The 26970-nt window shown below is 40.3% G+C and overlaps 1 protein-coding gene across 4 annotated transcripts in view; it reads right to left on the bottom strand.

Annotated features, from left to right (window-relative positions):
- Positions 1–26970, bottom strand: part of gria4b (glutamate receptor, ionotropic, AMPA 4b) — a 198533-nt gene that overhangs the window by 58666 nt on the left and 112897 nt on the right. For all 4 annotated transcript variants that reach the window (XM_088321203.1, XM_088321204.1, XM_088321205.1 and 1 more), the window contains 4 exons: positions 22427–22666; positions 9901–10085; positions 7623–7676; positions 5353–5511 (listed from right to left, as the gene is read on the bottom strand). In XM_088321203.1, the coding sequence (XP_088177329.1) occupies positions 5353–5511; positions 7623–7676; positions 9901–10085; positions 22427–22666 (638 nt within the window). The remainder of the gene's footprint in view (positions 1–5352; positions 5512–7622; positions 7677–9900; positions 10086–22426; positions 22667–26970) is intronic.

The raw sequence follows: 26970 nt of genomic DNA, 5'->3' as shown, positions 1-26970 counted from the left end.
AAATGGTAGCTATACACAACAATAAATAATACACGTGCTTGATACTAACAAACAACATTTACATGACAAGGAAAATGGACTCAAACGAAAGAATAAAAAGGACATTGTTCCCGCAAGCCCTCGTAGTCTTTGAAACCGGGAACGGGGGTAAGAAATTCCGTAAAAATCATAAAACTTTTGATCCATAAACCCGGTTAAAATAATAAAGTAATTGAAATGATCAGGAATTATTTTTGTAGCGGGTCAGAAATGAAATATAATTTGCCTAGCGCTAAACGGTTTGAAATCCTTTCTTGCCTACAGACAGAGCAGCACAAGGGCAGGAAAGACAAAAAAGGAGGGGGCGGGGCAGTGGTGAAAACCCCCCTTCCTTAGACAGGTCTCTCAATCCCTTTTGTTGCATCCCTCAGCCGAGGGATAGGGAAAAGGAGAACAATGGGTTGGTTTTGCTATGTTCCCTGGCTGGGGAGACGAGGTTGTGGCTCTCTGCCTTATAGCTCGCCATTGTCCCCAGGCGACCTATGCCGGTCACTTTTTGTGCAAGTTCTTTGGAGTTGGTTGAGTCGGCTGAGGGCATTATCTCAAAACCATAAACACAAAAGCACTTTCCTTGCAAAATAAAAAACTTTTATTGTAAAAACACCAAACTTCTGCACGAACGCTGCATGAACTCCACAAGAACTTTTCGGCACCCGACGTGATCACATGATTCCGGTCACTATGGCGATCTCGTTCCTGCGAACATGCACGAAACGTCATCCTCCTCTGCCCAGACGATTTTTTAGAAAGAAAACATTTTGAAGCGTTAAGTGTCTTTACTTATGTCTTTGCTTTTCTCACCACACTGCTAAGTTAGGCCCCAGTGCCAATCTGTGTTTGACATCCCTGTTCTAAGCGATGTTCTGGCTTACTGTTGGGGAGGGAGGCCTTGAGTCCAATTAAGGCATCTTCAAGGTTTCAACCTGGACAAAGGACTGGTGTGACGCTGTGGTTTGGGAAATTTTCCATTGACATTTTTTTCATAGCCCTGTATGATCCGCCCCTATGGTATCGAAAGTATTGTCAGCTATTATAGGTCGGCATTAGCTCAGGAGGTAGGGGCGTGGCTTCGACAGAAACAACAAACGAGTGGGAAATGAATGGGCTAAACATGAGCAAAGAATTTATGAAAAAAGTGTACAGACGCCCCCCTACCTACGAACATTCGAGTTACGAGATAGATATGAACATTTTTTTCGGGATATTGAAAAATACTTGAACATTGCTGTAAGTTACATTTTGTATTGTGGACCTTTTTCTGAGTACAGGACATTACTGTAGTGCTTCTTTCCGCCTCTACCGGCATGTGGCGCTGTGAGGGGTCACCCAGCATCCACCCTGAAGAACAAAGCCGATTTCTACTTCCTGGTTTGTGTGTAAATATACTATATTGTATCTCCTGCGCGCTAAGAACTTTGATATTTTTATTGTTTAATATCTCGTCCATCCATTCAATATGGTTGGTGTAAAGTGTAAAGAAGAGGTGAGCCGTTTCTTTTGAAAGGAAAGTGGAATAAGAAAGCTTGATGCGGTTGAGAAAATGGTTGGATCGCTTTTTTTCGTCCACTTTCTGCCACAGAGAAGGAAGTTGCCTTACTCTTGAAGCTCATCTTCTAAAAGTAAGTTAAATTCAACTTTATTTGTCCTTATAGAGCATACTATTTTATGAAATGTTTATTTTTTTGGGTAGAAAACAATAAAGGTTACTTATACAAGCCTTAAACATCCAAAATATAGCAATGAAGCAACTTACGAACAAATTCAACAAATTCAACGATCGTGTGGAACCTCGTATCTCGTTCGTAAGTAGGGCAGCGTCTGTACTGAATTTTGGTCTTTTTATATGAAAAATGATTGCTATACATCATGCCTGAAAAAAACAGCCTTGGACAGTACCCAGAAACGGAGAAGGAGATCTTCAAGGTTTCAACCTGGACAAAGGACTGGTGTGACGCTGTGGTTTGGGGTATTTTCCACTGACATTTGTTTCATTTTTTTCATAGCCCTGTATGATCCCGCCCCTATGGTATCGAAAGTATTGTCAGCTATTATAGGTCGGCATTAGCTCAGGAGGTAGAGAGCTCGTCTTGGGATCAATTCCTGGCTCCTCTGTGTTGTATGTCAAAGAGTCCTTGGACAAGACACTGAATCCCTAATGCCCCTATTAAGCAGGTAGGCGCCTTGCATGGCTGAGTCCCTATTGGTGTGTGAGTGTGTGTGTGAATGGGTAAGTGTGAAGCACATTTTAAAGCGCTTTGTGAGGTCTTCATTGACTTGAAAAGCGTTATATAAATGCAGACCGTTTACGATTTACCATCTATTTTGAAGGTGCACTTGCGAAACCAATACAGCCTTGTTCTGCCCAGAATATTCGGTTTATGTGCTTTTATAGTAACACAAACGTGAAGTAAACTCATCATGTCTCGGGACCAAGATGTTTAACAAACTCGCAAAGGAAAAAAGTCTGTTCACCTTCAACACCGATAGCACATAAACCATTCTTCCCACTGCCAAACTTATTGATATTTAAAAGAAAATACGATGAATTAAACATGAATGTATTGTTTTTATGGCAATTTATTATTCATTTATTTCCAGGTCCCAGATTGCTATGTATATAAGAGAGTTGATACTAGTACTTCTATCATCGTGAGTACCGATAAAAGGCTTGTATTGGCACTTATACAGAGTCTTGGCATTGATTCTCGCCCAACCTTAATAAAGGTAAAATAAAATGTGCTCCAATCCATCCTCAACACATAAGCTTGATTCAGTCTTTGCACACCACTGCAGCTGCAATGTAGATATAAAAATAATAATGAAAATTGGCTCCGGGCAGGTCTTTTCCGACCGCTCTTTTGCCCAACTGCCATTTGTCATCAAAGCAAAAAAAAAGAAAAATGCAAAGTGGGTCACTCTGTCACATTGTGGAATGAAGCAAAGCCAGCTGTGGTCGGATGAACAAAATATTAAGATGATAAATATGAATAATCGCGCTATTTCGGTGATAGTTTTATTCATCTTTACTTGAAGATAAAATATGATAGCTTTCTTATGAGAGTATAATAAATGAGCTACAATTGCTTTCAAAGAAATGCACAATATTTTTATGATAAGAGTGAAATGGTAATGGCAACGACAACTTAAAGTGACACTTTATTTTTTTAAATTTAGACTATTACTTTGAAAATATGTTGCTTCTGATGTTGTTTCACTAGTTTTCAGTGCACTATTGTTCTGATGCACCTACAACTTAGGTCAGTCTCTTTTAAACATTGGTCCAAACATTATTTTTTTTTAATTTTATTTTTCTCTTTTAAGTTTTTTACCAAATGTTTATCCTGGAGCAGAACATGGTTTGTTCTATGGTTTTAATGCATAATGTAGTATTTAATCAATACATATTGAATAAAGAATAATAGAGTAAATAAATCAAGGTTTGCGGATTTTGACTGTCGCAACCCACACCAAAACGAGGGATTTGTCAAGACCAGAACGGAGACAGGAACCACTTGCGTTAGGTTTCTCTCAATTTTATCAGAAGAAAGGAAAGGGTTGCACCCACGATCCGGTGATCGCTGGACGCGGGAAGCAGGTCGCTCTGAACGCGGAAGTGGGACTTCCGTGGCGAGGGATGGCGGTGTCGGGAATGGAATAAACGGGTCAGTAGCCGGGACAGGAGAGCAAAAAACGTGGTCAGGGTCAAAAAACGTGTCGAAGCAGGGGAACAGACGGGAGCAAAAACAAGTGGGAGTCAGGGTCGAAAAAAGCTTGCCTAGGGTAAACCGAGGTTCGCAGACGGACTGACAACAGGTGACAGATAGAAGTGGGTTTAAATAGTGACAGGGAGCCAATCAGAGTCCAAGGCAGTTGGCGCCAAAGGAGCGGGCACAGATACATCACATCGGTAATCATGACAGGATTACTGCAAACAGGCGTAAAATATGGAAGATTCCTAGCACTTGGTAGCAGTGCTGCAGCTAAGAGGCGAACAAATTGGCTAGAGGAGTAAACAGTGGAAAAAAATGCCAGAATCATTAAACTCGCTGAACTTTATATGTGAGGCTCAGCTGTGTGCAGTAAGTGGTCGTTGAGTGCTAAAAGCACCACCGTGACAAAGCTACCTTCAAGTTGTGTAATTTAATGACACATTTCCAAACTAAGAGTCTTAAAAACAATCACGTGTATGTGTACATGTGTTTTTTGCTTATCATTAGAATGAACAGTGTTTTATTTCAATGAATGATATATATTTCCTCCACTAGGGGGCGCAATATAATAAACAATGGGACTTATTATCATGATGCTTTGGTTAGCACCAGTGTTGGGACTATAGTGTCACGAAGCAAAGTGTTCCTGGAACACAATCACTTTACTCTGTAATTAAAAGCAGGAATGTTACTTATTAAAAGCAGACTTTGAAATATAAAGGTCTCCCGATTGCTGATTGCTTTTCCTTCTCTCACAATGTACCACAACCCTCAATCTGCCATTAATGGTAGATAGATAAATAGATAGATAAGATAGATAGATATATGAAAACAGATATAGGGGCTTAGTTTCTATGTGAGTATATGGTAATTCGGAACAAGATACTGTAATTCCTTTCAGAGTTACACGCTACTTTTTGGTGTCAGTAATCCTGGAGGTAAAGGCTTTTATACATTTGACTATAAAGGATTTTATACGATTGAATACAAATTACATTTAATGCAAAAGATATTCTAACTGGGCTGTAGTACAAGGTCAGGGCAGGCTGGTGGAAGATGTTGTTTACAGGAACGGCAGGAACGGGACATACTGCTGATAAGATAATCAGCACACCCAGACGCTGTTGACGCAGAAAGGCCCCGATGACGCAGAAATGCTCGGTGTTGTTTCGAGGACCCCAGACATCGGGACGCCCATCTATGAGATGGTGAAGCCCAGGGGGCTTCCTTGGCACCCCCATGGGAGGAGCCAGCACACCATTATGCGGGGAGAAGCTTCACACAGACGTCAACGTCACTTCGGCCGTATTCGATGGAGTACACTTAGTTCTTTTGTTAGGGAAATTAAATCTGCCCCCGTGGGAAAATGTCGGCTTTCCTGTTCATTTTTTCCCTCAAAAACGAGCGCGCATAAATTGTTGGGTGAATGTAGGTTGTGTTTGGTTAATGGAGTCAGATAACTAATTGGAACAATTTGGTTAACGATACAATTTGATAATCAATTCCCAACAGAGGGTAACAATATTACTTTTTGAATGACGTAACTAGTAACTGTAACGAATTTCAACACAGGTAAATATCAAGGTCGGATAGTCTTCTCTACCTTGGGCGGCGCGTCGGATCCCGGGTACTCCCTCTGATCCAGCTTGTTCCAGCGCTGCATGAGTTTGATGACCATGGGATTGCTGAAGTCCACCAGCTGGAAACCCGTCACGTTGGCGCCGCCATGCATGAAGCGCTCCAGATTGATGTCCTTGAAACCCTTGAGGGGGTGCACCAGCACAGAGAAGCGTCAGGGGAGGAATTGTGCGCTGATTGCTCGCATTTTTATACCCTGAGAAAAAATAACTGTGACGGATTAGCTGTCGGAGTTTGACCCCGCTTCGGCAAGATATCGTACATAGTGGAAAATACGATCTAAGAATTTTGCTCGTTTTAAGTCTCGGTTTTCTGGTTTTTAAGATGTTTTGTTCTTGTTGAATACAAACATTTCCACTTGAAATAGAGTTCTCAAATGGCCCGCTTATTGGATGTTCTCAAATTTATTTTTAAATGTACCGTATTTTCCGCACTATAAGGCGCACCTAAAAGCCTTTATTTTTTTCAAAAGCTGACCACGCGCCTTATAATACAGTGCGCCTTATGTATGGATCAATATTAAATCGCAAAGTCTTCCAACTAACTTGCAGCCGCCGACTAGATTTTCCCCCGAACGCCAAGTAGTCCGCGGTGTATGCTGGGATTTATTTACCTGCGTTTAATTGGCTAACCAATGTGTCAATCATCATTTGAATCGATCACTATTGGCTAAAGTTATTCGGAGGTCAAGGGGCGGATCCTTTTTATCATTTACAGGCTGGCATAGGCTTAAGCGGCAAAACAAAGCCTGCAATTGGCCGAAAAAGATGAATGTGAATCGCACGTGGTTGACGGCATAGAGAAAGCATTTTTTACTATTCTGTATTTGTAAATATTTCATTCTCCTGGATTTACTACACTCACGGATATAAGAGGTCCATGGCTGCACATTATTATTGAACACAACGACTTCGGTGAGCTACTCCGGCTATATATTTTCCCTGTATCTTGTTTCAGACTGAACTAGATGTTTCTGTGATAAGCGGTGCAGATAATGGATGGAATGGAGTGTCTATTTTTAAATTAAACTCAATTCCAAGTGTTTATTGTCATATGCACAGTAAAGTTGCGAGCAAAAAAGAAAATAGAAACTAAGGAATGGTTGACATTTCTTGAATCCCAAGACTTTAACCTTTCGAATGATGGAACGATGCATTTGAATGACATCGTACGGACACCGCATCCGCACGTGTCTACGACACGAATTTGCGTCTTTGCAAGCTTTGGGAATGTTAAGGGGGGAATAAGTTGGACTGAACTATCTGACTGTTTTGTCCACGTTCCCATTGTAGCGCCTTATAATCCGGTGCGTCTTATGTATGTCAAATATAAGACAAAAAACAATTTTTTCGGGGTGCGCCCTATAACCCGGTGCGCCTTATAGTGAGGAAAATACGGTAACTAAATGCAATTGAATAATATGTTAAATTAATGTCAATACTCCTTTATGTAAAATCACTATGAATTTATTATTTATTCAAGTCAGGAAAATGTCAATTGCATTGGTAAAAGCAAAAACGAGGCCAAAATTTAGCTTGATAACTAGCTAAGAAGATAAAATGTCAGTTCGACAGCATGCAAACAATGTAAAAAGCTAGCTAGAAAGCTTGCCAGATAGCTAAAAGGAATGGAAGATAGCTAGCTACAAAGCTAAAAAGGTAGCCAGATAGCTAGCTAAAAAAACAGTAAATTTTTTGCTAATTTGCCTTTGAAACCCATAAATTGGAATTCAGTTTGTGGTATTTCCTGTAAAATAAATCATAAAAAGATGAATATACATGTTTAATACATGAATAGATTCTCATTTCATTCTTTTAAAAATAATAATTGCTTAAAAATAATGATCAATAATTGAATAGATTTTTTTGTCCATGACGCCCATGAACTAATTATTTTACTTTCTAAAATATGAACGTATCAAGTTATTATTATGTTATTAACATGTTATTACCATGTTAACTATTAAAATAGAGTTAACTAGACTCAGTCGGCTGATACAAAATTATTTTTCTAGAAAATCACAATGACTGATGAGCTATTTTCAGAACACGTCCACGAGGCCTCAAGAGTCCTCAAGGGGCCACCCTGGTGCCTGTGGGTACCACCTTGGAGACCCCTAGGGTAGGGAAAACCTGATTTGTCCCAACCTCACACAGCCCCAAATTGGAGACCTCTGCACTAAATAATACAAACTGTCCCTTTAAATCAAAATAAGAGCTTCTTTTTGGTCCTCACCAAGTTGGCCATAATGTAGTGGTAGCCTTTGACGTGTTTCCCAACGCTGACGATCTGCAACGGCGACAAAGGAAGGGGAGGGAAAAAGAAAGAGCAGTCGGCATTGTAATCGACAGCGTGACATCATCTCAAGTTAATTGCGTTAAGCGGGCGAGAGAGCGGGCGAGAGAGCGTGTCGGGACGTAAATACTTTCAGACAATACGCTCTCACACTCGAGACGTGCTGATCAAAAACGGTTTTGAAAGCTGACATCTGCTGGAAAATCCCACCGGACAACCACTTTAGCGAGTGTGGGAACCAGACACACGAGGAAAAAAACCATTGAAATCCCTCTGGAGAGTTACATGGGTAATAATATTTTTTTTTTGAAATTTTAGAAAACTTCAGAGAAAGAAACCCTGACGAAATGAATTGTTTTCGGTGAAGAAATATGACGTTTTTACTTGATATCAAAATAAAAGTTATCGTCAGGCTCGTTCTTTTCCTGGAAAAAGTATTGTCGTACTTGTCTAGTTTGACAACTACAGTATATATCAGGTAAATGATGACAGTCATACAAAAAAATCGAAACCATTGGGATGAATAATATTAATAATATTAATATTAATAATAAGAATAATAAGAATGAGAATAATAATAAGAAGAAAATAAGAACAAGGATGATAAGAAGAAGAAGAAAAAGAAGAAGAATGAGAAGAAAAATTTGAAAAATAATAAGAAGAATAAAAAAGAAAAAGAAGAATAAGAAGAATGAGAAGAATAAGGATAACATAAGAATAAGGATAACAAGAAAAAGAATAAGAATGAGAAGAATAGGAATAAGAATAAGAATAGGAATAAGAAGGATGAGAAGAAAAATAAGAAAAAGAAGAAGAAAAAAGAAAAAGAAAGAAAGAGGAAGAAAAAGAAAAAGAAAATGAAAAGAAAAAGAAGAAGAAGGAGAAAAAGAAGAAGAAGAAGAAGAAGAAGAGGAAGAAAAAGAAGAAAAAAAAGAAAAAGAAGAAGAAGAAAAATAAGAAAAAAAAGAAAAAGAAGAAGAAGAAGAATGAGAAGAAGAAGAATGAGAAAAAGAAGAAGAAGGAGAAGAAGGAGGAGAAGGAGAAGGTGAAGGAGAAGGAGAAGGAGAAGAAGGGGAAGGAGAAGAAAAAGAAGGGAAAAAGAAAAAGAAGAAAAAGAAGAAAAAGAAAAAAGAGAAAAAGAAGAAGAAAAAGAAGAAGAAGAAGAAGAATGAGAAGAAGAATGAGAAAAAGAAGAAGAAGAAGAAGAAGGAGGAGAAGGAGAAGGTGAAGGAGAAGGAGAAGAAGGGGAAGAAGAAGAAAAAGAAGAAGAAGAAAAAGAAAAAGAAAAAGAAAAAGAAGAAGAAAAAGAAGAAAAAAAGGAAAACAAAGAAAAAAAAGAAAAAAAAGAAGAAGAAGAAAAAGAAAAAGAAGAAGAAAAAGAAGAAAAAGAATGAGAAAAAGAAGAAGAAGAAGAAGAAGGAGGAGAAGGTGAAGGAGAATGAGAAGGAGAAGAAGGGGAAGAAGAAGAAAAAGAAGGGAAAAAGAAAAAGAAAAAGAAAAAGAAGAAAAAGAAGAAAAAAAGGAAAACAAAGAAAAAAAAGAAAAAAAAGAAGAAGAAAAAGAAAAAGAAAAAGAAGAAGAAAAAGAAGAAAAAGAAGAAAAAGAAGAAAAAGAAGAAAAAGAAGAAAATGAAGAAGAATGAGAAGAAGAAGAATAAGAAGAAGGAGGAGAAGGAGAAGGTGAAGGTGAAGGAGAAGGAGAAGAAGGGGAAGAAGAAGAAAAAGAAGAAGAAAAAGAAAAAGAAAAAGAAAAAGAAGAAGAAAAAGAAGAAAAAAAGGAAAACAAAGAAAAAGAAGAAAAAGAAGAAAATGAAGAAGAAGAAGAAGAAGAATGAGAAGAAGAAGAAGAATGAGAAGAAGAAGAAGAATGAGAAGAAGAAGAAGAATGAGAAGAAGAAAAAGAAGAAGAAGAAGAAGGAGAAGGAGAAGGAGGAGGAGGAGGAGGAGAAGGAGAAGGAGAAGAAGGAGAAGAAGAAGAAAAACAAGAATAAGAAGAAAAATAAGAAAAAATAAGAATAAGAAGAAAAATAAGAAGAAAAATAAGAATATGAAGAATAAGAAGAATACATTTGGGATTCATAGGTGCGTCTTATAGTCCAGTAAATAGGGTATTTTGTATATTTTTCAATTTAAGAAAATGGTTAGGCAGATGTTAAGTTCCAAGATGGGTCTCAAGAGGAGGAAGATGAGGGTGTATAGGCAAAACTCAGACGAGCGACCTGTTCCAGCATGTTCTGCAGCCTCTCGGCCTCCAGGTCGATGACGAACTTCTTCTCCTGCCGCCGGTCAAGATCTTCCAGGAGCCGTCGGTAGTTGGCGTCGTTGAAGTTCTCCACGCAGATGGCGCTCACCTGCCAGTTGTTCTGCCCGGCACTCTCCATGATGGCCTGCAGGATGGCGTACCCTGATGCAAAAGACACAAACACCGCCCAGATCTGATCACTATTTGCCACAAAGAGATATCTCTTTGATGATATCGGCGGATCATTTTGCTTCTTGTTTTATGGGAGTGGGTGGCAACCGTCGTTCCGCGGTCCGGTACCAGGCCGTGGGTCGTTTGGCAACGGGCAGAAAAAAAAGCCTTTCTGACGTTTCACATCATTATATCTCAGGTATTGTTGAAGAAGATGATGATGATCGAGAATTCGTCTCATACGCCTTCACAGAGAATGCAGGAATCAATGGCGTGAGAGGGAGCTCTTGTTTATTGTTGCAACAATCTCAACAAGACAAAACTCAGAGATTCTCAGATATGCGTGGGTCTTTATAGTTTCAACACAGCATGTGTAAACGGTGTAGCCCGTCCCTTACACGTGTACATGCCACGGATTCTGTAATCATCAATTCTTGGAAATGTTTTTAAGTTTGGGTCAGTTTGCCCTTTGCCAGATTCTCTTGTCCTCCCTTAAGGAGGATTGTTTATACTAATTCGTCCGCCGAGACCTTCCCGAAATGTAAGCAACATTTCTCCCAACTGTAAGCAAGTCTTTCTACATGTCAGCAAGTCTCCTGAACAAATGTATGCAAATCTATTCTGCAAATGCAAGTTTCTATTCTACAACAGTATTGTGGTCTAATGTTAACACAGTGGATTAGGGCATATCGTTATGATTATGATTAGTCATAATATTCGTAGTATTAGTAGTATTAGCAGTGTTAGTAGTATTAGTAGTATGAATATTATTATTATTAGCAGTAGCAGTATTATTATATATAGAATAAGAATATATATAGTATTATTATTATTAGTAGTAGTATCAGTAGTATCATTACTATTATTAGTAGTAGTTTAGCATCATTTACCCTTATATTGCTTTATTATATTGCATTATTTTTATTAGTAGTATTATTAGTAGCATCATAACTATTTTTTGTAGTAGAAATATTATTAATATTAGTAGCATTAGTATTAGTAGTAGTAGAAATTGTCGTATTGTTGTATTATTATTCGTATTAATAGTTGTAGTATCCGTAGTAGTATTAGTAGTAGTAGAGTTATTATTAATATTAGTAGCAGTAGCAGTATTATTATTTTTTTTATTTTTAGTAGTATTAGTATTAGTAGTATCATTATTATCAGTAAAAGTATTACTTGTATTATTATTTTTACAATAGTAATATTAGTAATATCCTTACAATTACTACTAGTAGAAGTATTAGTAGCATTAGTAGTAGTAGTCGTTGTTGTAGTATGAATATTACTATTAGTAGTAGTAGTATGAGTATTATTATTATAATTTTTAGTAGTAGGATTATTAGAAATATTATTATTAGTAGTAGTAGTATTAGTATTAGTAGTAGTGGTAATACTATTTGTATGAATTATTATTGTTATTATTACAAACGCTATTATAATTTACTATTATAACTGTTTTGAAATTAAAGGGAGAAAGAAAATGATAACAATCTCACTTGAAATTGTCATATCCAATGTTTGAGGAACACAAAAAAATATGGTAATGAAATTACCGTTGTGGTAAACTTCCTGTCCAATTTTGTCCACGCACTGAAAAAATAAATAATTAAATGGCCAACATCCTGTGAATTTTATGCATTGTAAAACCAAAAATGGCCAAACGTCCTGGAACTTCTTTTTTGCTGCGTACAAACCAAAATGTCCAACTTCCTGTGAATTTTAGACGTGGTTCCTCAAAACGAAATACGTAAATATATCTAATTATGATCATTGTTTTGTTTATTTTTGGTGAAATTAGGTGAGGTAGAATTTGTGTTAACCCGGTAGGGAGTTCTAATAGTTATCAGTAGCAGTAGAAGCCTGATCTGACTCAGATACAGTACCTTCATCACCTGGTTGCCGTTGTTGACAGTGTAAACCCGCAAAAGAAATAGCCCCACCCAGAGGATATTAAATAAATCACTAAGGAAAGTAATACAGTAAACTTTTCACGGTCACGTCGTTGACACGGCAGCGGTGTTCTGGATTTCCGGCGGGAAAAAAAGAGAAATAAGCGAAACACGTGGCGAAATTGGCTGTTCACCGTCAAGAACAGATGTCCCCTTTAAACGGCCCCTCCTGTTGCCCATCACAATCTGGCAACCCGTCTCCCTGTGCTACCAATTAGTGGCTTAACCTGCACTCTGGCAACCCGGCTCGTCACCTTGCCAGGCTTCCTACTTCACATCCTCTCGAAAAAATTACGAAATCTCTCGGGAAAACATACCGCGGGGCGGGAGGGTGGAATTATAAAATTCAGATCATTAGGTAAACCTGCACCTGTCCCTCTAATTTTTCTGTACTACGGACTGGTTCAATGCCTGATGATATTTTCACGCCCTGGCCCAAGGACGGCATTTTATAAAATAATAATAAGGATGCTTCATGTTTTAGTTGGTCTCCTTTCTACCACTTTGTCATGTGTGCAAGGGATGGGAGAGCTTAAGATCAGTGGCATTGTGTCAAGAACCGGAACAGGATCAGGACCCAAACGCGGGGTGTGAGAACAGCGAGCCTTTTATTCTACCGGAAATGGGGAGTCATGCACGTTTTGGTCTGGCGTGGAACGACAGGAAGCCAGAGACAGACATGATCGATTCCGATTGCCCGAGCAGATATCGGACAGAAGGGGTCGATACTGGACAGGACGGGACAGACAGCATTGATAATGAAACAGGCTATCGAAATCAACAGGACAAACTAGACGGGAACGAAAACTGGAGAGAATAATAAACAGGACAAAAATAGACGGGAACGAAACTGGAAACCGATATTTTACAGGGCAAAATAAACGGGAACAATACCGGACAGGAAATACCAACAGGAAAACAGGACCGAGTCAGAACCCACGCCATGGTAACCGTGACACATTGCCCAGTATGCCTACAGGCTGTTGTGATTGTACGGGCTTGTGTTTAGTCTACACCAGTGGTGTCAAACTCATTTTAACTCGGGGGCCATACGATAGAACAAACATTCTCTTGGGGGCCGGACTAGTAGATTACAAAGAAAAAAAGAGAGAAAGAAATAAGAACAAGAGAGAGAGAGAGAAAAGTAGAGAGGGTGCGACAAAGAAAGAAAAAGGGAGAAAGAGAGAGAGAGAGAGAAATGATAGAGGGAGAGAGGATGGCAAACAAAAGAGATAACAAGAGAAATAGTGATAGAGGGAGAAAGAAAGAGGGAAAAAGAACGAAACACAAAGAGAAATAGAAAGAGGAGAGGAAGGAAGAAAGAGAGAAAGGGAAAGACACACAGAGAGAGAGAAATAGAGAAGAGAGAAGTTAAAAAGAAGTTAAAAAGATACAAAGAGAAAGAGACAAAGAGGAGCAAAGAAAGAAAATAGAGAAAGCGATAGTATGAAAAAAAGGAAGGACTCGAGAGAGGGAGAGAGAGACAGAGAGAGAGAAAGAGAAGGAAATACAAGTACAGCATTTGTGAGTGGCACCTGACATCAAGTGGATACATTTCAAACGGCAGCTCATTTTTCTCTTGCGCTTCTCTGACCGTTCTCTCGTGGGCCGGATTCAATCCCTTAGCGGGCCTGATCCGGCCCAAGGGCCGCCTGTTGGACACCCCTGGTCTACACAGTAGATTTAGTTTTATTTTGAGAATGATTTTGTTGCACTCCTGCATATATGATGTCAATGTAATTAATATTGACTGCTGAGTTAGTTGATTTAAGAGTGAAAGCTGCAGACATAGTCCAAAACTAGTGTCTTAATTGGAAAACAGCTAGTTCCTTTTTATACTGAACATGTACCTGCTGATTTTCCTCAAAAGATAAAGGAAATAGTGAAATAGTTCATTTTTATGGCTGTTTAATCCTGTGGCTTACAACCCGGTGGATATATATTAACGACAGAGTCTCATTTTGTCAGGACCAGAACAGGAAACAGGACCCACTCGCGTAACGTTACCCACAGTTTTATTGGGGGATATGGGAAAGGGGCGCATACTCGATCCGGAGATCGTTGGGGTGTAGGTTGTTCAGCGATGGCGGAGTCGGGAACGGAAAGCAGTCGAAAACCAGGAGAGGTGAGTAGCCGTGGTGAGATCAAACAGAACGTAGCAGGAGAAAAACAAGAGCAAAAAACACAGGGCAGGCGAAAAAAGGGCTTGCCGTGTAAAAACGGAGATTCGCAGACGGACCGACAAAAGGGGCTGACTGGACAGAGTTTAAATACTGACAGGGAGCCAATTCGTCAACAAGCTGCAGCTAGCGCCCACGGGCGGGGCCAATTGGGCGCCATGGCAACCGTGACAGAAGCTGGCACCACACGTCGCAACCATGACACATTTTACTTTGGAAAAGTACTAAAGCCTTTAAGTTCCTTCAATTTCGGCTTCCGGACCACCCTTTTAGTAAAAAAACTGATTGTCAGCCATTTTGATGTTTGCACAGCCATTGTCTCTGATTTATTCATGCCCAGAATATTCTGCGGATAAAACTTCAAAGGAACCGCTCATTGCCTCCAGCCTTTATTTGAATAACCTACCTTCTTACAACACGATTTAAACAAACACGCCGAAGGAAAAAAGGCTTTTTTTTTCTTTATTTGTCTGCTATTGTTTTGCACCATTGGTTCACAAATATGCCAATATGCTATAAACTGAACTCCCACACACTAAGCTCACTTCCTTCCTCATTGTTTAGTACAGAATCTCATTTTCTTTGTAAAGACTTTGCCTGTTAGTGCAGTGCAATACCGTATTCTCTGTATTAATTAAGGAACTTATATAAATTATTTTGTCCTGTTTATTTTCAGTTTCCAGTTTTGTTTCGGTCTATTTTTGTCATGTTTATTATTTTCTCCAGTTTTTGTTCCAGTCTAGTTTCTCCTGTTTATTTTTGATATCCTGATTCATTATCTATCCTGTCTGTCCCATTATCTATCCCAGGGGTCGGGAACCTTTTTGACTCAAAGAGCCATAAAAGCAAAATATCTTAATTTTATTTTGGGAAAGAGCCACACCATATAATGTAAGACAAATTTACTAAATTGCTAAACCCGCGCCCCAGACAAAAGCTTAGTCTTCAGCACATTTATTTTTGATGATTTGATAAAAATTATGAAAAGAAAATAATGCCAGAGCCCGTGTCCCAAAATCAACAAACATACCACTTTAAACTTGTCTCTTTCTTGCAATTACTCAAGATCGGTTAAACTCATTTTGACCCTTTTTTCCAACATATTAATTTCAAAACCAGATGCAAGCATTTATTTTGTAAAAGGGTCACAACATTCTGAGAACAGGGAGCCTGATGTGCTTACTTTTGGCGCAGACGGAGTAGGGCGAGAGATGGGAGGGAGTGCTTGCACTTTTTGCATATCTCCACCCATCCCTCCCACTCACCCAATCAAATAACTAAGTTCTCTTCCGGTGTTTTCGCATATTTACAATTTGTTCCGTGGCTTCATCAAAAAGTATCCGAACACTGAAAACAGTTTATATAGTGAGCTTTTATATAAAGGATTCTTTAGCGTTGTACAGCCAAAACGAGTTTTGTTTTGTGTGGCACCTTGGCTGTAAATCGTAGTGAAACCGTGCCCTATATATTCTGAAAAGTACTGCATATTGAATCAGCTTTGGTTTGGCTTTGCATGTGTCAGTACAGGATTAATGGCTCAAATTTTGAACGAAATGGAGAAAATTTGCATGCAATTAAATTTGTCTCTGAGCCATAGGTACTCATAGAAAGAGCCATAGGTTCCCGACCCCTGATCTATCCTGTCTGTCCCGTCTTGTCCGGTATCGACCCCATCTGTCCGATATCATCTTGGGCAATTGGAATCGATCTCGTCGGTCTTTGGCTTCACGTTTGGGTCCTAATACTGTTCTGGTTCTTGACATAGATGAAGTTTTAATCCACAGCCCAAGAATATAACCAACTCCAGTCCACTCATGCTACATCAAAGATCAATGATTTTTTTCTTTTTCCTTTACAAAAATATTTATCATGTATTTAAATCATTTACACAATTATTAAAGTAGTGCTAACTATATACAATTTTGTTTAATATGTATGTATGATTTTATGTTTGAACCTGGGGTTCTGGGTGGTTCCCATAGGCTCAAGTTCAATGTGATGGCACTGTACAGTAGTAAGCGCAAAAAAACAAAAACAAAACACAAAAAACATGTCCGTGTGGTTCCTTATCTGCATGTGTCTTCTCCTTTTTACATTGATGACAGATTGGCAATATCATGTTCTGGAGAAAAAGAGCCATCAATCTCTACAAATACGAGCAGCCGCCAGCCTCGGAAAGAGACAGATTGTCTTGTTTATTCCTCCGTCCTCATTTTTCACATTTTTCTCTTTTGTTTTGACAGCTTGTTTTTTCTTCATGTCCACTAGGAAAATAGTGATCGCTACAATCAACGTCGTTTGGAAAGTGTTGTCGTTTTTCGGACGATTCCGAGTCAATGCTTGGTAAGTGTATGAAGGGATAGCTTGATTTAGAAACGGGTTCTGTTCCTGGATTTTCAAAAAAATTGACAAATTTAGTATTTTCCAGGCTATTTCTTACAGGTCAACTCCTACAGTTTTATCTAGTTTAGTATAAATGTCTACTGGTATTGCATTCAGAAATGAATAATAATTTCATTTAACATAGGATTTTTTGCAAACAGTTCCTGTCAAAAGCTAGAAATGGAGACAAAACCCAATAGCGTTCGTTTTACTCAGTTTTATTGAGAAGAGAGCAGTGCTTGCTTCCACGATCCGATGATCGTCGGACACGGATGGCTGATGGCAGGAAGTGGCACTTCCGTGTCGAGCGAGGATAGTCGTTGGCGGCAGGAAAGCTGGTTGATAGCCGGGACGGGGGGGACAAGGGCGGTAAAAGTCCAGAAAAAAGGTCGGCAACAAGTATTACGAAGGAACAGGCAGGAGAAAACAGGGAAGGAGATTGTCGGAGAGTACAGAGCCTGCCTCGCAAAAGCGTAGGTTCGCAGGACGGTCTGACAGCTTCTTCTTGGAAGCCGGGGGTTTAAAAAGAGTCAGGGAACCAATCAGCGACCAGGGTTGTTGGCGCCAACGGGGCATTCGCAGGTGCCCCGAATCAGAAATCATGTCAGCTACAGTCACAGCTTAAGGAACCCAACAGTCCTACAGAGATGCAAAGCTGAGGCTCCCAAAACGGAATCCTTCAACACCATGGGAGTGCCGTGAAGTCCATTAAATTACGAACACAATCGGTGACAAAGGGCAGCTTTTGCAGAGTCCAACTCCCAATGAAAATGAATCCAACTTACTGCTGACGATGTGGACTGGTCATACAGGGACCCAACAGCGCTGATAAACCTGTCCAGTACTCCATACCCCCGGTTTGCAGCTCAATGTGAAGCAGCTGGGATGAAGATCAGCACCTCCAAATCCAAGACCACGATTTTCAGATGGAAAAAGATGGCATGCACAATCTGGGTCAGGGATGAAGTCCTGCCCCAAGTGGAGGAGCCTAAATATCTCAGGGTCTTGTTCACGAGTGAGGGTAGGATGGAACAGGAGTTGGACAGACGGATCAGTGCAGCGTCTACAGTCATGAGGACCCAGTACTGGTCCATCGTAGCGAAGGAAGATTGGCCCGAAAGGCAAAGCTCTTGATCTACCAGTCAATCTATGTGACTAACTTCACTTATGATCTGTGTGTAAAATGAGTTTCCCCTGCAGGGTGGCTGGGCTCTCCCTTAGATATAGGGTGAGAAGCTCTGTCATCAGGGAGGAAGTCAGTGAAGAGCTGCTGCTCCTCCGTGTTGGGAGGTCCCAGCTGAGTATGGCTCCTCGACAGGTCCATCAGGAGGTGTCCTGGCCATGTCCCATAGGAAGGAGGCCACGGGGAAGACCCAGAACACGCCAGAGAGACTATGTCTCTAGGCTGGCCTGGAAATGTCTCAGGATGGAAGCGGGAAGCAAGTCACTCTTGGATTTGGACTGGGATCCGAACACGGAAGTGTTTCTCCGGTAGCGAGCGATGTCGGTGTCAGGGACGGAAAAAACTGGTCGGTAGCCGGGACTGGGAGAGCAAGGCGTGGTCGGGGTGGGAAACGAGTCATAAGCCAAGACGGGAGAGTAGACGTAGTAGGGGACAAAAAGAGGTCGTAAGCCGGGACCGGAGAACAGACATGGTCAGAAGCAAAATAGGTCGTATCCGGAGACAGACGGGAGCAAAAATGGGACAAGTGGAAGTCAGGGTCTAAAAAAGGCTTGCCTAGTATACACTGAGGTTCGCAGACGGGCTGACAACAGGGGACAGACAGGACTGGGTTCAAATAGTGACAGGGAGCCAATCAGAACCCACGGGGGTTGGCGCCAAATGAGCGGGCACAGCTGAGTCACATCAGTAATCATGACTTTAAACCTTTATTTTTTTTACACTTATTTAACAAAATCACTAAAGGTAAAAATATGTTTTATTGGGGAGAAAAAGTAAAATTTTTTAGCTTAATCTGTCCATGATCAAGTAAGGGTTGACAGGTATTCCTTACTAATTCTAATTTTAAGGAGAGACCTTTATTTGCTGTTTTGTTAAAATATAATCCCCAAGGATCAAACAATAACATTAAAAAAATAAATAAATAAAAATAAAATCAAATTAGCTCTTAGTCACTCAGGTACGAGAAAACAAGGCTCTTAAGTTGCTTGGGGACAAAATGGAAGACAAGATATGATTGTCAGATAGTCAGCAAAAAGTAAGTCTGTTTAAAAACGAATGGAAAAGGAACGCTCTCGACCACCAGTCCTTCAATGTTTCACTTCGATGTTCTTCCTCTAATCCGAAACGCTGGAAACAGAAGTCTCGATCGATCGAAGGTTCAAAGTGTCGGCGGCGAATCAATTCTTTACTCCTTGCAAGGACAAATTGGAGTCAATAAAGAGTATTTAAAGCAGCCGTTCTTGTACTTTTAAGACCAATTATTACTTCAGCAAGTTCTGTTCGACAAGTATCACCATAACAACAAACAAGTGGCCGCGTATGAATATTGCATGGTATTGAAAAAAACGATACATTGTACTATTGATATTTCCTCAAGACAATATTCAAATTGAGGTACCGTATTTTCCGCACTATAATGCGCACCTAAAAGTATCTATTTTTTTCAAAAGCTGACCATGCGCCTTATAATACAGTGCGCCTTATATATGGATCAATATTAAGTCGCAAAGTCTTGCAACTAAGGCAAGCAGCCGCCGACTCGATTTTCCCCCGAAGGCGAAGTAGTCCGCGGTGTATGCTGGGATTTATATACCGGCGTTTCATTTCCTAACCAATGTGTCAATCATCATTTGAATCAGTCACTATTGGCTAAAGTTATTCGGAGGTAAAGGGGGCGGATCCTTTTTATCATTTACAGGCTCGCATAGGCTAAAGGGGCGAAACAAAGCCTGCAATTGGCCGAAAAAGATGAATGTGAAGCACACGTTGGGTTGCACTACGGCATAGAGAAAACATTTTTTACTATTCTGTATTTGTAAATATTTTACTCTCCTGGATTTACTACACTCACGGTTGGAAGAAGACCATGGTTACGTATCATTATTGAACGTGATGGCTGCAAGAGAACTTAGGTGAGCTGTGCGGCTTTATATTTTCCCGGTATCTTGTTTTAGAACGATCTTGATGTTTCTGTGATGAGTCTATTTTCAAACTAAATTCAATTCAAAGTGTTAATTGTCATATGCACAGTAAAGAATCCCGTTTCCCTGCACAATAAAATTCTTACTTTGCTGTCCACACAGTTGCCAGCAAAAATTAAAACGGACACTAAGAAATGCTTGGCATTTCTTGAATCCCAAGACTTTAACCTTCCGAATGATATTTGGAACGATGCATTTGAGTGATTGGTGACATCGTACAGACACTGTTTCCGTACGTGTCTGAGACACATATTTGCTTCTTTGCAAGCTTTCGGAATGTTAAGGGGGTAATAAGTTGGACTGAACTATCTGACTGTTTTGTCGACGTTCCCATTGTAGCGCCTTATAATCCGATGCGCCTTATGTATGGAAAATATAGGACCAAAAACTATTTTTGGGGGGTGCGCCCTATAACCCGGTGCGCCTTATAGTGCGGAAAATACGGTATATTTTGGTAGGTACTAGCTATAATATTTTATCATGAATGGTTTGAGAAGATTACATTGGCTTCTGCATCATTTTTTATATTTCTGATGTCCCTTTATTATTGTTTATCTTAGGAAATGGACTACAAAAGGGACGAGCGATAGCATACATTAGCCATAAAAAACTCTTGATCAGGCATGCCTTTTTTCTGAAGGGCGATCGTGCGTTGGCTTCAGTATCAGTTTTGACTTATTTAATGTCCCCCTTCATTGTCTTCAGAGGAAGTCGACGAAAAGGGACAAGCAATACTCAGACATGCCTTTTTTTTCCCGAGGGACGATTGTACATTGGCTTCAGCATCATTTTTCACGAGTCTGATTTGTCCTTTAATGTCTGAGACATTCTGCAAAAAGGGACTTAGGATAAAATATACAGTGGCTTACGAAAATATTTGGCCCCCTTGAACTTTGTGACCTTTTGCCAAGTTTTAGACTGTATTTGGCTCTATCCATCTTCCCATCAATTTTCACCATCTTCCCTGTCCCTGCTGAAGAAAAGCAGGCCCAAACCATGATGCTGCCACCACCATGTTTGACTGAGGGGATGGTGTGTTGAGGGTGAGGAGCTGTGCTGCTTTTACGCCAAACATAAAGGTCTTGCATTGTTGCCAAAAAGTTCGATTTTGGTCTCATCTGACCAGAGCACCGTCTTCCACATGTTTGGTGTGTCTCCCAGGTGGCTTAGGGCAAACTTTAAACGACACTTGATATGGATATCTTTAAGAAATGGCTTCCTTCTTGCCACTCTTCCATAAAAGCCAGATTTGTGCAGTATACGACTAATTGTTATCCTATGGATAGATTCTCCCACCTCAGCTGTAGACCTCTGCAGTTCATCCAGAGTGATCATGCGCTTCTTGGCTGCATCTCTGATCAGATTTCTCCATGTATGAGCTGAAAGTTTAGGTAAACGGCCCCATCTTGGTAGATTTGCAGTGGTCTGATACTCCTTCCGTTTCAACATTATTGCTTGCACAGTGCTCCTTGGGATTTTTAACGCATGGGAAATCTTTTTGTATCCTAATCCAGCTTTAAACTTCTCCACAACACTATATCGGACCTGCCTGGTGTGTTCCTCGTGCTTCATGATGCTCTCTGGGCTTTACACAGACCTCTGAGACTATCACAGAGCAGGTGCATTTATACAGAGACTTGATTACTCACAGGTGGAATCCATTTATCATCGATAGTCGTTTGGATCAACATTGAATCATTCAGAGAGCCTCACTGAACTTCTGGACAGAGTTTGCTGCACTGAAAGTAAAGAGGCTGAATCAATTTGCACACCCACTTTTTAGTTTTTTTTATTCGTTAAAGAAGTTTAAAATATCCACTAAAGTGTGGTCCACTTCATGATTGTGTCCCACTTATTGTTGATGCTTCACAAGAAATTAGTTTTATATCGTTATGTTTGAAGTCTGAAATGTGACAAATGGTCACAAAAATCAAGCCACTGTATGTTTCTAATAGACGATTGTGCGTTTGCTTTAACATCAATTTTGACCTGTCTCAAGTCCCCCTCATTGTTTTAAGAGACTATCTTGTGTTGGCCTTAACATCAGTTTTGTCTGATGTCCTTTCCGGACGACATCAGACCAACTTTTTTCAACGTGCAACACAATACACTACAAACTCTTTCACGTTTTTGATCAAGCAGAGTGAATGGAATGGCTTTTGGGCTTTGGGGCTTGATCTATAAATACAACGGCATTGTGACACCGTCCCGACTCCAACACATGCAGAGAGAATGAAAAAAGCATAAAGGCCTCCTGGAAAATGTGAATAGCAAGATGTCGAGATGTGATCCAGCCTTGTAATGGAAATGTGACACTATTGACTCTCTCTGGTGTTCATGAAGGGCGGCAGAGGCAGGAGATTGAAAGGAGACAATCGAAAGGGGGATGCGGGTGGGGGAATAGAATAGAAAACCAAGGGACTTTTTGGACCAGGAGCTGCGATATTGATGAGACTTCTCCACCTCGCGCCGGAAATATTTTACGCTGCGGCAATTTTAGAGCCAGCAGTCTCACAGGAAATGAGCGAGTATTAATCAAATGGCGCTACACGAACGGCGGTTAGGGTTATTTACAGCTATTCTTTTGGACACAATGACTCCAATTCAGAGACGTCACTCTTTCATCGACTTTTTCCGGAGATGCGAAACTCACCCCGATCGGTGTCGTAAAGAAAGACGAACTTGTTCCAGTCGTAGTGGTCTAGCAGGGAGAGGAGAGCGCCACGGATGGACGGCCGAAGCTGAAGGGTAAACTGGCTCTCGCCCTCGGTGGGAAAACTGGGAGTGATGAGGGAGATGTGCAGAGCGCTGCAGAAGGACGTCAACGTGTGCACCGAGCGCTTGTCGTACAGGCCGAAGATGGCGAAGACACCTCGGGAGTACTGGGAACAAACTGTGGAGAGGGACAAAACCAGAATCTTAGAATTTACGAATCAAGATTTGGTCGATTGAATGATCCATGATAAGATCATGCAAATTAGCATTTTTATATTCGAACAACAGAGCACAAAAACCGGAACAGCAATGCTTAATTAGATCAACAATAGTCCACGGCAATCGGTCTTCTTCTTCATCAGGGGTCGGCTACCATAAACACACAAGGGACTATGTACATTGAACAATGCGACGATAGTTCAACCCAACTCATGTGGCGCAACACCTGTTGTTGGAAGTCTTTAGGTAACCAAACCCCCAATTCCAACCCCTTACGCCAAGCCCCAAGCAGGGAGGCAACAGGTCCCAATATTGTAAGTCTGTGGCATGACTCAGCAGAGGTGCGAACCAGCAAACTCCTCAGCTTGGGGGCGAGGCGCTCTACCCCAAGGCTACGGAGCTGGTTCATCAACAACTGGTCATTTTTTGTTTTTAAAAAAATAATCTATGATTGATTTTCTTTCCCTTTTCAATATCTTTAGTGCAGTGATTATTAACCTTGGACCTAACAAACCCAACCAGTTTCATAGGTCAAGTCAAGTCATGTTCTTTTGTGACGCCCTTTATCACAAGGAGTCTCAAAGGGCTGCACAGACCACAGATTATTGCAAACCACAGACTATTACGACACCATCACCTGATCTAAAACCTACATGAGGGAAAATAATACACAGATACACATAGGTTATTCATATGCTATAAAATAGAAGTGTGTTTTAAGCTTAGATCTAAACATTTCCACTGAAGTTGAAGATCAAATTTTAGGGGGAAGAGTATTCCACAACATCGGGTCCCAGATGAACAACGCTCTTGAACCTGCGGATTTCTTCTTGGGATCACTAGTAGACCAGCATTTTCAGAGCGAAGGGTCCGGACCGGAACATAGGGGGAAATTATATCTGAAAGATATGAGGGAGCATAGGTGCATTCGTGGAGTCGGCTTGCATAAGGAACGCATTAGGGTACAAAACATCCTGTCTGGTGGCGTGCATGTACACGTGCAAGGGGGACGAACGAAAATAATACTGATGTTGTATTAGGATATAAAAAGCCAATTGTCTCTGAAAACCAACGAGACTTTGAGATTTCTGTTGACGAAGTTCAATAAACAAACTCTCCCTCCTACGCCAAGACTCCGCTGCACCTTGTGTTACATATTGTGGGGCACATTGCTCGGGCTGTTTCCACAATGCATTCACCAAACCCTACTTTTGTGTATGGTATAATATTACTTTTCAGTTGTTCGACAGGTGCACACGATGAACCGTGCAGAACAAAACCAACACAGTGCATGAAATCACAACAAATTGAAGAACTGCAGATCACTGTGACTTCTGCAGTTGCCCTTTAAAGAACAGTTTAGGTATGCGTGGCCTCACCTTGGCAACTGCTACTCTCATGTAATTTCTACAGCAAAGTATATTCCTTCTCGTTTTTTGTGCGGTATTCTCAAAAAGGATTGCTCACAAAGATATGGTGTCACAAATGCTATGGAAAACTTCAGGGTTTTTTAGGAATAACTGGATACGTTTCCATTTGTTGACACCCAAAACGTCTGGAGTGTTGTTCTTTTGAATAATTGCGTTTAAACCTGGTTCTACTGAATAGCAATGATTTTGTCAAGGTATTCCTCAGTGACTTCTGCTTCCTCATCATCAAACGTCTTGCCCATGCTGGATATGAGTCTCGTGCAGTGGAATATCCTTCGAAAGACATTGCAAGCTCATCTAAGAGCGTGGCAATTGCTTGTTTCGGTTCGATGCGTACAGAAATCTCACCAATTCCAGACACATCTTTGAGGTTACTTACAGTACACAGTTGTCAAGAAGAGGGATATTTTGTGGAGTTATATCAAACATATCTTTGAGACCACTTTCACGGTAAGAGGCTCCACTGAACCCTTAGGGTGCCATTGAACCCAGGTTAATACCCCTGCTTTAAATAATGAAATGAAAGCCACGAATGAGCCAAATTCTAATTAACATGGTTGTAACTGTTAAAAACCGAACAGAAACCTGAACAAAAATAAGATTGAAAATAATCTACCACAACTCTTGGTTGGTTGGTTCGCTCTACCACTAGGATCATAGGGGCACCATTTCCTGTGGTGTGTCTTGGGCAATTACAGCCAGGGGGCACCCATCCCTTTCCAGGGTAACATATTTTTCTACCCGGTCTCGAACCAGCAATCTTTAGCATGTTAGCCTCATGTGCTAACCACTGCACTATGGAAACACTACTGTGCAAAAAGTACCGGTAAATAAGGGTGAGCACAATTTGTCATTTTTTTCATGAATAGGGGATTCATATTATGTTCAGAATCCACTGCTTTTGAGAAATAGAATAAAGACGCTCAAAAAGATAATGCCAATTAGCAAACATTGCAATTGTTGTCAAAAAGTGGGTAAAAGTGTGAACAATTTGAAAATAAATCTTGATCAGACAAACAATTTTTCAGCATCAATAAGTAGCAAAAATAGTTTACAAAAATCCATTAAATTATTTTAATTGACAAATTTTAGTTTAGTCCAAAAACTGATGTCTAAAACTGTCAATCCAACAAGGATCAAATTAAGTTAAAAAATAGGCATCATTGTGTTTACTTTGTTTAATTTTGTCAAAATTTAGCCTCCAAAAAGTGTTTTTTAAACTAACTTAATAGTTTTCCCAAGTTGTTAAAAAACATATTCTTGTCACTCTTCTGATTAATTGATAGAAATGCTTTTTTTTATTATCATTTCTGTAGGTTTTGAGTGAAGTGTTAGCATGTAACACTTCAGTTCAAGTTCCAATGAACAGATTGACGTGACTTGGAGATTATTTTTGAAGACAGACACTCCCCTACTTACAACCATACAACCATTTTTTTCGGAATGTCAAAAAAAATCCGGACATTGCTGTAAGTTAGATTTTTGTATTGTGTGCACATTTTTCAGAGTAGAGGACATTAATGTCGTGCTTCTTTCCGCAGTGGTGGCGCTGTGAGAGGTCACGCAGCATCCACCTGGAAGAAAGAAAATCCGCTACCTCTTCCTAGTTCATGTTTAAACATTCTATACTGTCTATGTCTATGCTATCTCCAGCGCGCCAAGAACTTTGACATTTTCATTGTGGAATATCTCGTGCATCTATTCAATATGGTTGGTGTAAAGTGTAAAGAAGAGGAGAGCCGTTTCTTTTGAAATGAAAGTGGAATAAGAAAGCTTGATGCGGTTGAGAAAACGGATGTTTTGATTAAAACTTGAGGTCTGAATGAAGTGCATATACATAATGTCAGAGTTAGGGAAGCATGTACTTCCAGTGAAGTGAAGGTTGCTTGTCAAAAAATACAGAAAAACTTCACTGCCTGATCAGTTCAACTAAAGACCGAATGATGTCAAAGACCCTAACCCTTAGCTCTAAAAGAGCATTAGATTTTTATTGTTCAATGATATTTTGCCTGTGATGTGATGTCTCTGTTTGAATAAAGCAACATCCTGCATATTTGCATCTCTGTCTCAGTTCTCTTCAGGATCCATTTTTCTTTAACATTTTGTCACCCAACATGGGGCTTGACCCACAACCTTATGATGAAAAGCCTTATGCTCTACAGACGGAGCTAGCCTAGCACACGTATCACCAACAAACCACAACAAAACGAGATATGTAAAAGGCAAAACAAGGGGGTTATACTCCAATTTATTTAAAAGATGGCAACAGACGTTTACGAAGGTAAACAAAGATCAGAAGCCCTTAGTGAAAACCGACAATACTTTGCCCGTCTTTCATCTGTGAATCGGTACGCTTCCCGACACGTTTTCTCCCCATTAGCGAAACGCTCGAAAAGGCCACAAAAGGACGCGGCAGGCGTTGTTGTCGGCCAAGCTTTGAATTTAGGCGCAAAAAAAAAAAAACGAGCACTCGACTGCTTGGGGGAGATCTCATTACGGAAAGAGCGTGCCTGTCGACTGTAATTGCTCGACGCGGAACAACACAGCGGCGAGATAACGAGAGCCTCGGACAAACAACTGAGAGAAGCTCCGAAGGCTCCGTTAACTCTTCGCTTTGAAGAAGTAGGAAAACGGGCGTTCAATTTCACGTCCTTCCCATGGTGATTGACTGAAGTGGAAGTATTACCTCCCTTTAACAGATGACTAGACTAGAGACTCTGAAAAGGACTTTATTGTGAAGACAAACAAATACAGTATTCTTTCTACATTCCGTGCTAGGGCTTTCACGTCCTCAGGGCATCTCTGATTTACTCTATGCCAGACGTTTCTCTCA

The sequence above is a fragment of the Urocampus carinirostris genome, chromosome 17 (assembly GCF_059441175.1).
Source record: "Urocampus carinirostris isolate Australia breed hairy pipefish chromosome 17, RoL_Ucar_1.0, whole genome shotgun sequence".
Classification (NCBI taxonomy): domain Eukaryota; kingdom Metazoa; phylum Chordata; class Actinopteri; order Syngnathiformes; family Syngnathidae; genus Urocampus; species Urocampus carinirostris.
This window is presented reverse-complemented; position numbering and strand designations above follow the sequence as displayed.